The sequence below is a fragment of the Equus przewalskii genome, chromosome 2 (genome assembly GCF_037783145.1).
Source record: "Equus przewalskii isolate Varuska chromosome 2, EquPr2, whole genome shotgun sequence".
In the NCBI taxonomy this organism is placed as follows: Eukaryota; Metazoa; Chordata; class Mammalia; order Perissodactyla; family Equidae; genus Equus; species Equus przewalskii.
In genome coordinates, this window is record NC_091832.1 from 3,033,142 (window position 1) to 3,048,267 (window position 15,126).

General features: G+C 37.2%; 1 protein-coding gene across 3 annotated transcripts in view; it reads right to left on the bottom strand.

Moving 5' to 3' along the window:
* Positions 1–1,007: 1,007 nt before the first annotated feature.
* The window catches only part of PRKAA2 (protein kinase AMP-activated catalytic subunit alpha 2), a 70,730-nt gene continuing 56,611 nt past the window's right edge, over positions 1,008–15,126 (bottom strand). For 2 of the 3 annotated variants that reach the window (XM_070609477.1, XM_070609478.1), the window contains exons 7-9: positions 11,544–12,048; positions 9,939–10,065; positions 1,008–8,673 (exon numbers count right to left, since the gene is read on the bottom strand). In XM_070609477.1, coding sequence (XP_070465578.1) covers positions 8,435–8,673; positions 9,939–10,065; positions 11,544–12,048 — 871 coding nt within the window. In that variant the 3' untranslated portion in view covers positions 1,008–8,434. The remainder of the gene's footprint in view (positions 8,674–9,938; positions 10,066–11,543; positions 12,049–15,126) is intronic. The other variant, XR_011537331.1, reaches the window with a different exon arrangement.

Sequence of the window (15,126 nt, forward strand, 5' to 3'; positions counted from 1 at the left end):
AGGATGCGAACCAGCGAACCCCGGGGCACCAAAGCTGACCGTGCGCACTTAACCGCTGCGCCACGGGGCCGGCCCCTGATGTGTTTTTAAGGAAGGCTAGAGTACAATGCTTCTCAAAAAGTTGCTTTTACATATGTAAATATGGAAGGTGACCATTATCGGTACGTAAGATCACACCTACGTTGCTTCTCTAACCTCAGCAGGCTTTAGTGTAAAATTCTGTTGTTAGCCTGAGATCTTCTAGGCCTTTCCCTCCTTATTCTACTGCTGTGGTAAGGAGAATTTGACCTCTGTGATCTTCATGCCCTGGTATTACACCTGTAAATATGTGACTTGGCAAAAGGGACTTTACAGATGAAATTAAGGTTGCTAACCATATGAAGCCTATTTAATCGCATGGGCCCTTAAAATCAGAAGAGGAAGGCAGAAGAGGCAGTCAGCCAGTCAGAGAGAGGGAGTGGAAGAAGAGGCAGGACACATCTGTAGCATGAGCCCCCTGTTGCTGGCTTTGAAGACGAAGGGAGCCATAGGCTAGGGAATGATGGTGGCCTCTAGAAGCTTCAAATGACCCCTAGCCAAGAGCCAGAAAGGAAATGGGACCTTAGTCCCACAGCACCACCATGGAACTGAATTGTGCAAACCACCTGAATGAGCCTTGAAACAGATTCTCTCCCAGAGCCCAGCCCCACCAAAGCTTGGGGTTTCAGCCTTGAGTGACTTGAAACAGAAACAGCAGCTAAGCCTACCAAACTTCTGACTTACGAAAGTGTAAGATGATAAATTTATGTTGTCACTAAATTTGTAGTAATTTGTTATAGCAGCAATAGAAAACTAATACAATGGCTGAAGTTGGAAACTACAATTTACAACAAAGATGACCAAAGTGGACAGAGAGGGTAGACAATCTCCAAGGAACCACGGCAATCTCTTCCTGCAACAGCTTTCTGTGTAACTATTCACTGACATGCAGAATATGAGGCTAATGACTGAACAGAAACAACAACAGCTTTCAAATGAACCAGAGACTTTAATGTGATTTTGTGAAAAAAGCTTATAAGCAATCAGATAGGCTGCTTTTCTCTTCTGTGTTTGTCACCTATGAGTTTGCACAGTGCAAATATGAACTGGGGAGAACCTGTGACTACGAAACGCTGTGTAATCCAAGAAGACAGCTTCACCGGTGTTACTGGAAGACAAATCCTGCCCACTGGCCATTTCACACTCACGAAAAACACGTAACAAACAAAACTGAAATTTGAATCTATGGTTATTAAAACTGCGAAAAAGCACTGGGAGTCTGGTCTTTTTTTTCTTCCTTCCCGAGACAAAATATAAAAAGCAATCACAATTTCAACAGTTTAAAAAAAATTTAATAGATTTTAAAATTTTAATTTAATCAAGTGCTCAATGGGTTAATGTATCAGCCTACGGGATTTTTTTTCTTTTTCAAACATGGGCTAGAAAGAATAAATGCAGGATGTTCATGAAAAAAATTTGAATAATTAATATCTGACCTTACATTTTCTTATGATTGTCATGGACATGGCCTAGTGATTGTCAACTTTCAGTTTTATTTGTTGCACTCAAGATTCAATGTATGATATTTAGGCATACATGATAAAGAACACAAGCATTCTTCCTACAACATTAAGGTTACTACACTTAGAGTTCACAGTTTTACCACAATTTACATTAAATACTCAAAACATTGTACAACCATCAATATTTGTGAATAGTCTTGAGAAAAAGCTGTATTTTGGTACATTAAGGCAGCTTCAGCCCACATTTTAGGAAGTTCTGAATATTTGTTGCAATAAAAGACAACTTTAATATCTGAATATTCAGTGTTTTCAAGAAACTTTAAGTCACTCAAAATAAGAATAGCATAATTTGTGAAAGTGTCGTCTTACATATTTTTACCACTATATTCTTACCACGTAAAACTTACCTAAAATCAAGATACACGTCTTATCAGTATCAAAGATAGCTATTTTAAAAAGAAAGGAAGGGATTTACATTAAATATGAGGATGATAAACCCTGTATTTAAACAAGGGCCTTCAAAGAGCTTCTCACACACGTCTGTGAGGTAGGTCATTACCCACGTTTTGCAGATGAGAGAACTGAATGAGGTTACGTGACTTGCTGCCCACCGCAGCCGAGCTGAGAATCAATTCCAAATGAGGTTTTCATCTTTGCTCTGCATTGTTTCTTTCCTTTATAAACTTTTTAAAGGGTTGCAATATAAAGATTGTTATTAATTGCATTCATTTTAAAAACCTGTGCAGGAAGGCAGCCAAACTTTGACCAAGTCGGCTTAACAAGGAAGCAACAGAGCAGAAACAGAAGCATCGTCTAGCGGGTGACGCGGACGCAACAGGGGAGGGCCGGCCACAGGGGCCTCCAACAACAGGCGGAGCCAACAGCGTGACCGCGAGTGGAGGGCAGACTTAAGGAAAAATGAGAGGAATCAGGGAGAAGGAAAATACAGTTCAAATAAGTTTTTTACTAATTATTACTGTTCCTGTAAATTAAAAGAAGGCACAATTAAGGTGTTTTTATTTTTTTAGACCAGTGGATCTGTCTCTCTTTTCCATTTTAGGAAAATGTTATCTGTCTAGAAAAATGGCCTGCCTTTATAACAAAACTTACTTAAAATGGACTTTCAGCTGTGAAAAATGCATGCTTAAATTAGCAGCAAAAAATTAACTATGCGGTTTTCCTTGGCTAGAATGTTCCTACTTCTCCTTGAAATTTTAAATCGACACAAAGTAGCAAACCCCGAATAAAAAAAACCCAAAACATTGTATGAACCTTGTCAAAATTCTATTTATGTTCAAAACAGTTTTCATGCTAGGATATTCTACAAATACTTTTTTTTCCTGGAAAGGGTGCTCTACTCTAGGATTTCCTATTAATTGCACTTTAAATGTAACTCAAATTTATCTACCCTGCTTGTCCACATAATCATGAGCTACTTCCATGAAATCTAAACTGCTTTACATATAAACAAGAGTTACCAAGAGTCACACCCACAGCCACAGCTGCAAACGGGATTGCTACGCAAGGCTGGCAGTAAACATTAACACTGCCTCACAAAACACACACAGGCCCACAGTCTGGTAACTTCCAGACCCAGCCTGATTCCTATCAGGTTATGGCTGAAAAAGTTTAATTAAAACTCAACCCAGTCTGGACTGTGGGTCCTGTTCTCTATGCTGTTACTGTTCAGTGGCATCAAATGCATCATAACTGTATGTGGGAAAGGCTAGTAAGGATGCCAGCAACTTGTTTAAATAAGATTTATATAATTTTTAAAGCTCATCAAACATAAATTACATTTCAAAGTTTCATAAGGGAGACTAACAAGCTGATAATAGGTAGTTCGTGAATAGAAATATACTCTATGAAAATAGTGTTTTATCTTCTAATAGGCACACAAAACAAAAAATTATCAATCTGTATATGAAATTTAGATAAGCCTAATTCATATAATAGTCAAACACTATGATAATTTAAGATAGGGGCTGGGGCTAATTTTACTTTTTAAAAAAGATTGTGCTATAAGAATCATGTAAATAAAATTACAGGAAGAATCGTGTCCTAAAAAGTTTCTTCAGTATTTTTTAAGCACCCTCAATAACTTAGAAGTACTTATAAAAATCAATATGCTAATCATAAATACTTCAGATAATTACACTTAGTACAATCAACTGGTTCAAATAATTAAACTAAGAAATATTCAGTTAAGACTACTTTATGTCACTCTAAGACTTAAAAGCAATACATCTATGTTTATTTTTATTACTCAACTACCCAGATGTTTCAGTGATTCAGACAATCCTCCCCAGAGGAAGCTGGCATATAAAGAGCAGGGGCCATCAGTGAATACTTGTATGGCATTAAAGCTTTACGAAGAGCTTTCTGGTCCTGCTTCCTCATCTGGAAAATGGTTACCTCACAAGGTTACTGCAAAGGATCAAATAAGTGAGTAGATATGGAAGATTTCTGGATCTAAACATCACTATAAAACGTGTCGAACACTTCCACCACTCCACATTAGTAATGTTTTGCTTTACACCAAGTGTACACGATGTGTTAACATGTTTGGTTTTCTGGATGATTTTTGCCATTTGTATTTCAGAGGGCAGCTATATTTAGAAAAATATTCAAGTATATATCTTCAAAATGCATCACCAAACAAATATAGAACATTCACACTATAGAAAAACTCTAAATATATAAAAAGTGAACACTAATACAAATCATATGAGAAGACAGAACTTTAAAGCTCAAAGGTACTTCAGAGGTCTTTTCATCTGTCCCTCCCATTTTAGAGGTCACAAAAGTGAGGCCCAGCATAGCATGTGACTTACCAACAGATTGCACATATCCCTCATCCAGAATTTTTAATAAAGTAGAATCTCTGAGAACTATTATTCAAATAAATTACTCCTATTTTAAAAGTCACAGAGTGACAAGACAACCAAGTAAAGAAATGCTAGATTGAAAAGGTGGGGGGTCTTTAAAAACAGACAAAACTGAGAACCTGTCTAGCATTTAGATACTGAGATTTCACAACTATTAATAGGATTTACATGATTAACCAGTGAAGAGAGAAAGATGCAGTGTCTGTGGGTGGCACGTTCCAAGCTTCTTAAATAAAAGGTACAGTGCTCATATTAACTCAGTATACTGTACATTAAGAGAGGCTACAGATAAATCCAAATAGGCAAATAATCTGTAACAATTGTCTATAATTATTTTCTCAGTTATGTCTCATCTAATACTTAAAATCAACTTGTATTCCCTGAGTACAAACTGGCCAGGGAATAAGAGAAAGTGAACCCAGAATTATGTAACTATTATGGAAAACCTATTTGCGGAAAATGGAGAATTTCTGTATGACATAGAGCCAATTCTCTGACATAGAAATACTATTATTTCTGATTAATTTAGGCTCCTGGATTCTCTTTATAGATGGCTAGTATCAAGGAATGCAAGTACTAGAGATTACAAAAGTGTCCCTTAAAAGTTTGTTGATCAAAATAAAAAGCCAACTTGTAACACTTCTCTCCCTCCATATTCATTTTGAGATGTTGTTTGTTCCTATGTTAAAGGATAACAGGGATTAAATCTAAATACGGCGTCTATAGGAAAGTATTTAGAAAATGTTCACCGACTATACATTTTGAAAGTAAGAACCAATGATATTGACTCATTACTCACAGAGCCATAAGCATGAGTCACCAGTCTTAGTCCTTTTTCACAAGTAATCTTGTTTAAGGTTGCTCAGTTATCCAGTCAATACAAAAAAGAATCAGTTTTGCTCCCAAACTACACCACAACCTGATTACAAAGATCCAGGTGCTATGAAATAAGTTACACACATATAAAATTCTACTTAGTCCAGCATTCGCTCAAGATAAAAATGCCCACAGGTTAAAACGAAATTATTCTGATTTTGAACTAGATTCTCTCCAACAAATGAGAAAGGAAAAGGAAAGCTTAATTGCATTCTTAAGTACCCTAATTATGACAACCCGGACCAAAAATTTTTCTAAAATAGTATTTGCCAAATTTGCCAAAATTGCTTTTCCCCAGGGGATAATAAGTGTAAAAAGATGGTCAACTCGGGCAAAGCAGTTTCAATAGTTTTCTTTTGTTTTCACAGAAGGACTTGTCAAAGTCTTTAGTGCTCATTTCCATTGTCATCCTCAAGCAGGAGTAGCCTGTAACGTTTTCCTATTTGTTCAATGGAATCACCTGTCTGCAGAGCATCTGACAGGACCCAGGCTGGGAAAGGCTGCTGGAGAATCACATGGAGTCCATTCCATGAGAGAGCTACGCCTTATAACAGCAGCTCTCCTGCAGAATCTTAACCGGAAGGAACTGTTCCTACCCCAGGTCTATATGCCACATCTGACCTCCACAATTAACCAGTTTTCAAGACTGAAATGTGGGAATTTAGCAACTGATTCTTTCCCTCAAAAAGCATCCTATGACCACGTGCTGCCCCAGCGCGCCAGCGAGCCTCCTGAATCCTCTCTCCACAACCAGTCACTGCACCACCCACACCCACACAACCGCTGTGCTCGGAACCGTTCAGCACACGACAACCACAACCGTGACCCCTGGTCCTCCGAAAATTCAACAGATGACGATCAAACTGTAGATATTCATAAATACTAGCAAGAATGAGAAAATAGTCAATAATCTTTTTAACTCTCAAAAAACACGATAATCATCCATATAGAGTAATTTTGATATGAATAAGTTTCTAACATCTGATTTACTAGACTAATGAAGCTAAAACACCACTGGATTCCTTCCTGCTGTTTCTCCGCCTTCAAAATTATGAGGGATTCTGTTAAGGTATAAGGAATCAGATAAGCTCCTTATTTCTAAAGTCATCGCATTCATGGCCACGCAAATATTATGATGTGGTCTTGTTTTGCCCAAAAGAGGTATTTACGCATTCTGAGAGGCCAAAATGGTGCCAGGTCTACACTGCACATCACACTAACACAGCAGGACTGCTTATCCCTATAAAAATAATCAGAAAAAGTACCTTTTGGTGCCACTAGATGGCAATCTTTCAAAGGTTTAAACTTAAAACATCTTAACTGCAACCCCACCCTCCTTCCCAAATTGGCAAACAAGGATTCCTTTTATTTTGATATTAAGAAGTCAGACATAAAAAGTTATTTAACACTATTTTTTAAAGGTTCTACAAAACAATATGATGTGACACACTGCAAACTCCTAACTCAAAATTTAAAGACAGACATGCCTGTCTTCCATAAACAGAGAAGAAACGTGGCCTAATATTCTCAGTTGTTTCTTGGTAGAAAACATCATTTTTGGCAATGAGAACCTATCAAGGCATAGCCACTTTCCGTTTTCAAGAGCTTAATCTTTTTTTTTCCTAGGGTAAGTCAGGTGAATGGGATTGTTAATTATAACATATTAAAACAAATAAATAATAATTAGATAAACTACAATTAATTTAAAAATTACTTTTACTAAAAATATAATCAATGAGCTATTATTTACTCTGCTGTATATAGGTTGTTTCTGTTAATAGTAAAGAAAAACAAAAAAACTGTTTGGTTTTCCTTTAAAAGCACTGGTGTGTGAATATATGTATATATGTAAACACACATATATTTATTCAAGAGAGGATTTTTTAAATGTCTAAGGCTTCCCTGCCTAACAGGTTCAACAGTGAAGGTCACAGCCTATCAAGCTTTGGAAGTATACACAAGCCCCTAGGGCCAGAAGAGTGTTTTCAAAACAGATGGCTAGCAACCAAGATAGAGAACAAAGAAATCGAACCAGAAAAGATTTAAAAGTTAAGTCAACAGCCACCAAGGATCAAACAATAAACAAAGACAATGGTGACTGGGGAAGGTGAGGGAGTGGCTGACTACAACAAACTTTAGATGAAGAATTAGCATTGTGGGAGGCAAACTCTCAAACACACACACACACACACACACTCCCTCCCCAACCCCCCCCCCCCAAATAAGAGATCAAAGATAAGAGATCTCTTTTAAGGGACTATGATATTTTGCTTTGTTTCATTTCACTGTCTATTTTATCACACCTGATAAAGTACAAAAATAAATAGAGCCAAAAAGAATTTGAGAAAGGTAGGTTTTGAAGGCATGTTTCAAAACGATAAAAGTTTATGAAAAAGACAAAAGTTGTTGCAATTCCAGATGTTCCAATACTGAGAAGAACCTTGAGGGCTCTTAATATAAATATATTATTCAGGGAACTCTCAAGATAAATCCTCTAGTTGGTTACAGCTGTTTCTAAGGAACCTGGAATTACGGTTACCTGTTCCAGGAGCCTAGCCCTTCTGTGGAACGCTGGGCAGTATCTGCAAAAACTGCTAGAAGAACTTGGGTTCTGGAATTTTGGGGGCAGGCTTTTAAGATTTCAACATTCAAATACTACCTTACTAATGGTTCTTTCATTTTTTAATCTTCTTGTACAAGAGAAATGGGTGCATAAACACAGCTTAAATCCTGCTGAACTTTAGGAAGTAAACTGGATTACCTCAACTAAACAGTCAAGCAAGACGGTCCTGCCAATACCCTTTGATTGAGATGGTTCACCAGTGAGGGCATATTAATCATCTGTAGTGCACTCACAATTTTAAATTAACAGTCATCTTCACTGATGTTCACCTATTAAAGATATGCTTATGTGAATTTATCACAGGAAAAATAGAATTACAGATTTCTACAGGTAAATAAAATGTCAGACTTTTGTTTTCAGTAATTTCAATGGCATTGAGTGTCCCCTGGAGACATTCACGTCTCTCACCCAGTATTGCAGAGCATGTGATATCCATAAGTAAAATAATAATTTAAAGAATATATCTGATTTTCACAGTGCAATAACAGAAAGATAGAGAAAGATCATCAACGGGCTAAAGTAGTGATCAGACTGGCACACATTTCAAAGAAATCCATGGTGTGACTGCCTAAGCGAGGTGGAGCTGAGGACAAGGTGCTTCCCGTCCAGGAGCCAGTGAGAGAGCCAGACAACGAATGGCTCTCCGCAGTTACAGAATCTAAACTCGATCTTGGTCTGTGTAAGCCAGCAGCAGAACAGGAACGCTGAGGTGTTGAGGAACCAGACCTCTGCTCCACCACCTCATCTGAAATGGACAAAAGAAGAGCCGTTTATAAGAAACATGTACTTGCTCGAGCCCTTCCTATGAAGATGCTATATTCAGAAAACTAAGTAAGTAAATGCATCTGAGCAAGGACAGCTTAATAATGAACATCCTGTTTCAGTGTTTTAGAAGCAGAGGTGGCAACACCTCCTCACTCCCACAATTATAACAGACATCACTAATCAATCACAAGACTTCCAAATAGCCAAAATGTGACCCTGAAATCCTTCTCAACGTAGTCTTCGGCGTTAATCTTGAAACCAAACTGATACCCCTGCATTTGAAGAAAGTACATCCTTAGAGGCTTATTTTCTTGCAGCCTACTGACAAAAAATTATTAAGATAAAAACAAGCTACCATCACACAGTAGTTTCTGAACCTTCAGTACACACTGCAATTGTCTGGTAGAAGAGGCAAGGAAAATGTTGTTAAAAATGCAGATTTCCAGTTTCCCAGGACGCATCTCCAGAGATTCTGATTTGGTAGATCTGGGGTAGCTCCCAAGAATCTGCATTTTAATAAGAACTCTGGGTAATTCTGGTGAAGGTGGTCTGGGGACCATATAAACACTACTACAGTTAATGGCAGATAAAGAATAAAATTTCAATGCTCTGTTTAAACAACTTCCCTGACTCTGAATTCAGTTCCATTCTTGTTCTACTCTTCTCCTGAGCCTTGGTTTATGCTGTTTTGATCCCACGTGGGCCTCTAAATGGAACAAGCACATCTGCTTCACCCGGGTTTGACTCTTGGCACACATGGTGTACTGGGACACAACCAGCTCCCCTGACTCCTTTGGCTCCTGGATGGCCCTGGGCACAGAAATCCAACTTAAATCCCAGGAGAGGTCTATGTGGTCACCTTGGCCACCCGGATGAGGTAAGCTGGTGAAAGGGAAGTCTAGGTATCAGAAGGCCAACAGTGAAGAACTCTGAGAAAGAACCTGACACGTCAGCTAATTTTAGGCAAAAGCTACTTCCTACTGTTCCTTACTTTTGCTCCACAGCCAACATTTCCAATGACCTTTTCAGGCCAAAAGGAAGCACTTCTTTTGGAGAGGTGCTGGATTAGAAATATTCCACGTCTCTTCAATCATTTTCATTTCACTCACATTTTTAGTTAAGTCCAGATTACTTAAAAACCAGTATAGAAAACCTACCCACCACAGCTTTGAGATGATTTTAACATCTTGCCAACTAGTGCCAAGTTTTCTCTTCTCAGAGCTCATGCCTGCACAGCTTCCTTACCATCAATGCTTTTAAAGTCCAAAAGATAGCTTCTATTGTCAACCAGGTAAAGTTGTAAGCTCATTTTCACATAATTGCCAGTCACTGGATTTTTTCTTCTTACACGAAGATGGTATGCATTCACTACCTAAAACAGGAAATCTTCTTTAAGGAAAATGTTAAAAAAACAAACTACATCACAATGCTATAAACTATTATGACCTCAATAAAATAAATAAATGAATAAATAACAAACTACGAAATATCTCTCTTTTTATTCTTATTACAAAGAATACCAAAACAAATAACTGACAGAGGTGGGGTAGAGAAATAATTCCGAATGATCTTTTTGTTTTTATACTACATTGTAGTTTACTATTTATTTAATCTCCACTAACAGTACTGTTTGTGTACAGCAATTAAAATTTAAAGAGAACTCAGAGATTATGTAGAGTCTAGCCATCATTCTAGACATGCATCCACCTTAAAACAATAAGAATTCTGGTTGCTCAGCCTCAGCTTGAATACTTAACCTGTGAATATGGAGTAGAAGGAATAAACTGGAACTAAGATGTTAATGGTTTGCAGCAGGCACTGTCACAGGTACTGTCACAAAATTTAAGCATCACAATAAGCCTGTGAGGAAGAGATTATCTGCCTTTTGAAGAGAAGGAAACTGCAGCTCAGATAAAAATGATTCTGGGTTTTCAAAACATGTATCGAATTAGTTCCAAAAATTTTTCAGTAAGGAATGTTAAAGACATTAACATCTCTTTTTTAACTAACTAAATAAAACTGCTTCAGAAAAAGGAGGTCTGTTTTTTTAACGATTTTAAGGAAATATTATTTTGTTTATTCATTTCATGTACAAATAAATGAAAATGACTGATTCACTCAAACATGTCAAATGAATATTTACATGGTATACATGAACATTTTTCTTCTTCCTTTAAAAATACATTCGGTCCTCAAGAAAGAAACGAGTGAAAGTGATATTTGAAATGAAAAAATACTTTCCCCCCACACATACACAAATAGAATAAAAATGAATTTGAGCACTAATTAAAAAAAAGCAAAATGTGAGCTAAGAAAAACATATCTAAGGAGATTAAAAGCACCAGCCAAATAAGACAGATTATCTCAACTTAGAGAAAAGTATTTGTTGACTGAAGAAATATGTCCTGATGGTATAATTACTAGCTGCTACAGCTACTAGCAAAAAGAAAAAAAAAGCCCTCTCCAAAAAGAGAGAGAGAAAAGTAAAAACATACTACCTTTGAAGACGCATGACTTTTTATTGCTATAATACATGCTGAGACAGGTGACTTCAAGTTGACTACTTTTTGTTTCTCAGCCAAAAATGCTATTCTGTAATTCAAAAATATGTAGGCTCCCAACATGAACAGCTCCTCATACTTACAGACATTTATTTGTTCTGATCTGAATGCACATGATATTTTATTGAAAAGAATGGGCTTTATCATCCAGAAGCATCAACACCAGCTTTCACATCTAAACCAAAAACAACTTTTTTATTGACCTCAGTACTCAACTCAGAGGCTCAGAGCAGCTTACTATATAGAAAAATGGTGTCTACAAATGATCTTAAATACTATAATTTCCTACCTTCCATTCAAAATCCAGCTGTTTCATAGCTCGGTAAACTTCAGCCATAATGTCATACGGTTTGCTCTGACTTCGGATTCCAAGATGCCACTTGGCTTTTTTCACAGCTAAAGATTTGGGTTTAGTTGTATTCAGTGCATCCAATGGACATCTTGCTTTAGGGCTGTCTGCTATAAGAGGTGGCATCCTTTCTGGATGAGGTTTCAGGCCTGGGGGAATATGCATGGTACTATCATCCATAAAAGAACCAGTTGGGGGACTCGAGGCGAGGTAGAACTCACTGGCTTGGTTCATTATTCTCCGATTGTCAATGATAAGATGATAAGCCACTGCAAGCTGGTCTTGAGGGTCACCACTATATAAACTGTTCATTACTTCTGATTCTGTACACTCAAATTTTTCACACACTTCTTTCACAGCCTCATCATCAATGACGTTAGCATCATAGGAGGGGTCCTCAGGAAATAAGTAAGTGGGCAAATCTTGTTTAAACCATTCATGCTCTCTAGGAAAAATACCACAATACACTATGGTAAGAACATGCTTTGGCAAGTCCCAAATAATTTAGACATGAGGCAATAGAATACAACAGAATCGGAAAGCCCTAGTCTCTAGCCACTTACTAGCTTTGTGACCCTGGGTAAGTTAACTAACCCATACCCTTGAATAACTATAGTTATTCAGACTTGGGTGTTTGGCGGACATTTTCTCAAAAATAAAAAAAATGAGCCTATCACTTCAAAGAAAAACCTGGAAGTATTTGTTGCCAATGATAAAATTCAAGCTTTCAAGCAAAATTTTAGAATTTTGTATAATTTGTATCTGCCTCCATGAATTTGACAGCTTCTTAATACTTGAAGACTTTTCTGATAACTTTATAGTGATGATAATAATGAATATAATTTTTGATAATGGATAATGAAATGTGTCATTTGCAAAATCTGTCTAACTCAATAACCCAATATTTTCCAAACGACCTATACATGTTACAGAATGATACATGGGTAAAAGTTCCACTGAAAATGCAAAACAGACCAGCGGATTTTGTTGTAATAAAGCACAAAAGTTCAGATATGTTTCCTGATTTGATACTGCAACTAACACGTTAAGTGTTGGTTTAATATCAAAGAAGAGGGGCTGGCCCGGTGGCACAGTGGTTAAGTTCGCACATTCCGCTTCTCGGCGGCCCGGTGTTCGCCGGTTCGGATCCCGGGTGTGGAGATGGCGCCACTTGGCAAAAGGCATGCTGTGGTAGGCGTCCCACATATAAAGTAGAGGAAGATGGGCATGAATGTTAGCTCAGGGCCAGTCCTCCTCAGTAAAAAAGAGGAGGATTGGCAGCAGTTAGCTCAGGGCTAATCTTCCTCAAAAAAACAAAAATATATATCAAAGAAGAATATCCATAACTATCTGAACGGCTATTAAAATGTTCCTCCTTTTTCAACCACTCATCTGAGTGAGGCCAGATTTTCTTTATGGACTTCAATTAATACAACATATTGCAACAGAGTGAAAGAAGTAGATATGAGAATCTAGCTGCTGTCTTTGATTAAGCCAAATACTAAGAGGATTTGAAAAATGTAAAATAATGCCACTCTTATCACCACTTTTGTTTTTTTGGAAAATAAAGATTTTTTCATAAAAGATAGGTTATTTAGATTAACACTTAGGTTTATTGCTATTTTTAAGTGAATTAAATATTTTTAAATTTCTCAGCTTTAATTTCTAGTATGGTAAATACTAATAGACATCACCTGCATTAAAAACAAAACAAACAAGACACAGCTCTTTGGAGTCCTCAATTTTAAGACTGTAAAGTGGTACTAAAACCAAAAAGTTTGAGAGCTAGTCTCCTAAATCTTATTTTCTCACAGCTATAGGCCTTTGCACACGATGTTACTATTACCATCCTGGAACATCCCACCCGTTTTCAACTGACTAACACGTACTATTCCTTCAAGACCAGGAAGCACTGCTACGTGGCAGAACTGGGCAGCCCCTAACTGCATTCACATCAACATATATTTTGCCTGAATGCTTTCTACTGACTAATTAATTAGTTTATGAATATTTACTAAGGACACAATATGGCAAAAAGACACACTCCTTCTGCTCCTATATTCCAGCTGGATATAGATTAAACAAATACTTGCAAAAATAAATATATAGCTACAAATATACAAATATAGAAAATCCTGTGATAAAGACTGTGAGTGAAGAGCCTGGGGTAAAATGAGAGAATATAATTCAGAATGGGTGGTGGATGATTAGGGAAGCCACTCTGAGTAATGTGTAAGCAGATACCAGAATGACTATAAGTCAGATAAGCAAAGAGTTGGAAACAGGTATTTCCGGCAAAAGAAACAATATATGCAAAGGCTCTAAGAACAGAAAAAGTTTTGCCATGTTCAAGGAACTGAACTGATGCCAATAGCATGAAAGCATGAGTTACAGGCTGCAGTGGCAACACCTATCAGATATTTCTGACAGCTGTAGGCTATAAGAAAGGTTTTAGAATTTGAATGTACGGTTGATGAAAATCACTGAGACTTTAAAGAGACAGGGGTGACATGATCTAAATCGCAGTCTATAAAGATTATTCTGCTTGTGATACAGAAATTGAATTGAAAAAGTAAAAATAATAATAATAACAATGACACTAGTGCAATAGCAAGTGAGAAATGATGGTGTGCCAGGCCCTGAGGAGACACACAAAGAAGAGACTTCCACAGCTTCTAGTGGATCTTTCTATTATAACATTCATACTTTCTCACAGTTACTGATTTTTTCTTAATCTTTCCCACTAAACTGGGAGCTCCTTGAAACAGTGACCATGCTTTATTTAGGGGTACTCCAGTACCCAGTACAGAGAAAACGCTCAATAAACGCAGAAAAAATAAATGATAAATAGACATGTGAAGTATGAAGACAAAAATGAATTCATTAATATGTTTATTTGCTATATCATGATAATAAGCACCTAAGAGATGTTTAGGTAATGGCTGATGGATATTAATTTTTTCAAAAGAAATATTAGAAGATAAATTTTGTTACATCTGATATTTTAAAAATATCAGTGACAAATAGGGGAGACGAGCACTTTTGAATGAACTTCAAAACTTCACTCTTCTATAAAAGCAATGAGTACTAGCAAAAATTGTCAAAATCAACTTGTTAAGAACTCTGGAAATTAACCAAAGGCTTGCAACAATCTAAGGAGTACTTATTCAAGAAAAATGCCTGAGTCTCGGTAAGAACAGCAAGATTTGTAATATTTTAAGTTGCCCCATATCTATCTCCCTTTCCTCATCCCCAGAGAAGTGCCATTATTTGACACGGCTGGCTGTTTCTTGGAAACCTCTGCTCACAAGTCTTGTCCTTATCTGACTCGACTCACACTTCCCTTACTGCCAACAGCCTTCCCTCCAGGACATTTGTCAAAAGAACCAATGGCAAGGGTCTAACATCCCAGCTGCCTAAAGCAGCAAAAAGAGTTGGAGCAAATAAGCAGCTGACCAAAAGACTTACCAGGAAAAGTCAGGGAATAAGAGTTCCATGGGGGTCTTTGAAATACTCTGATATA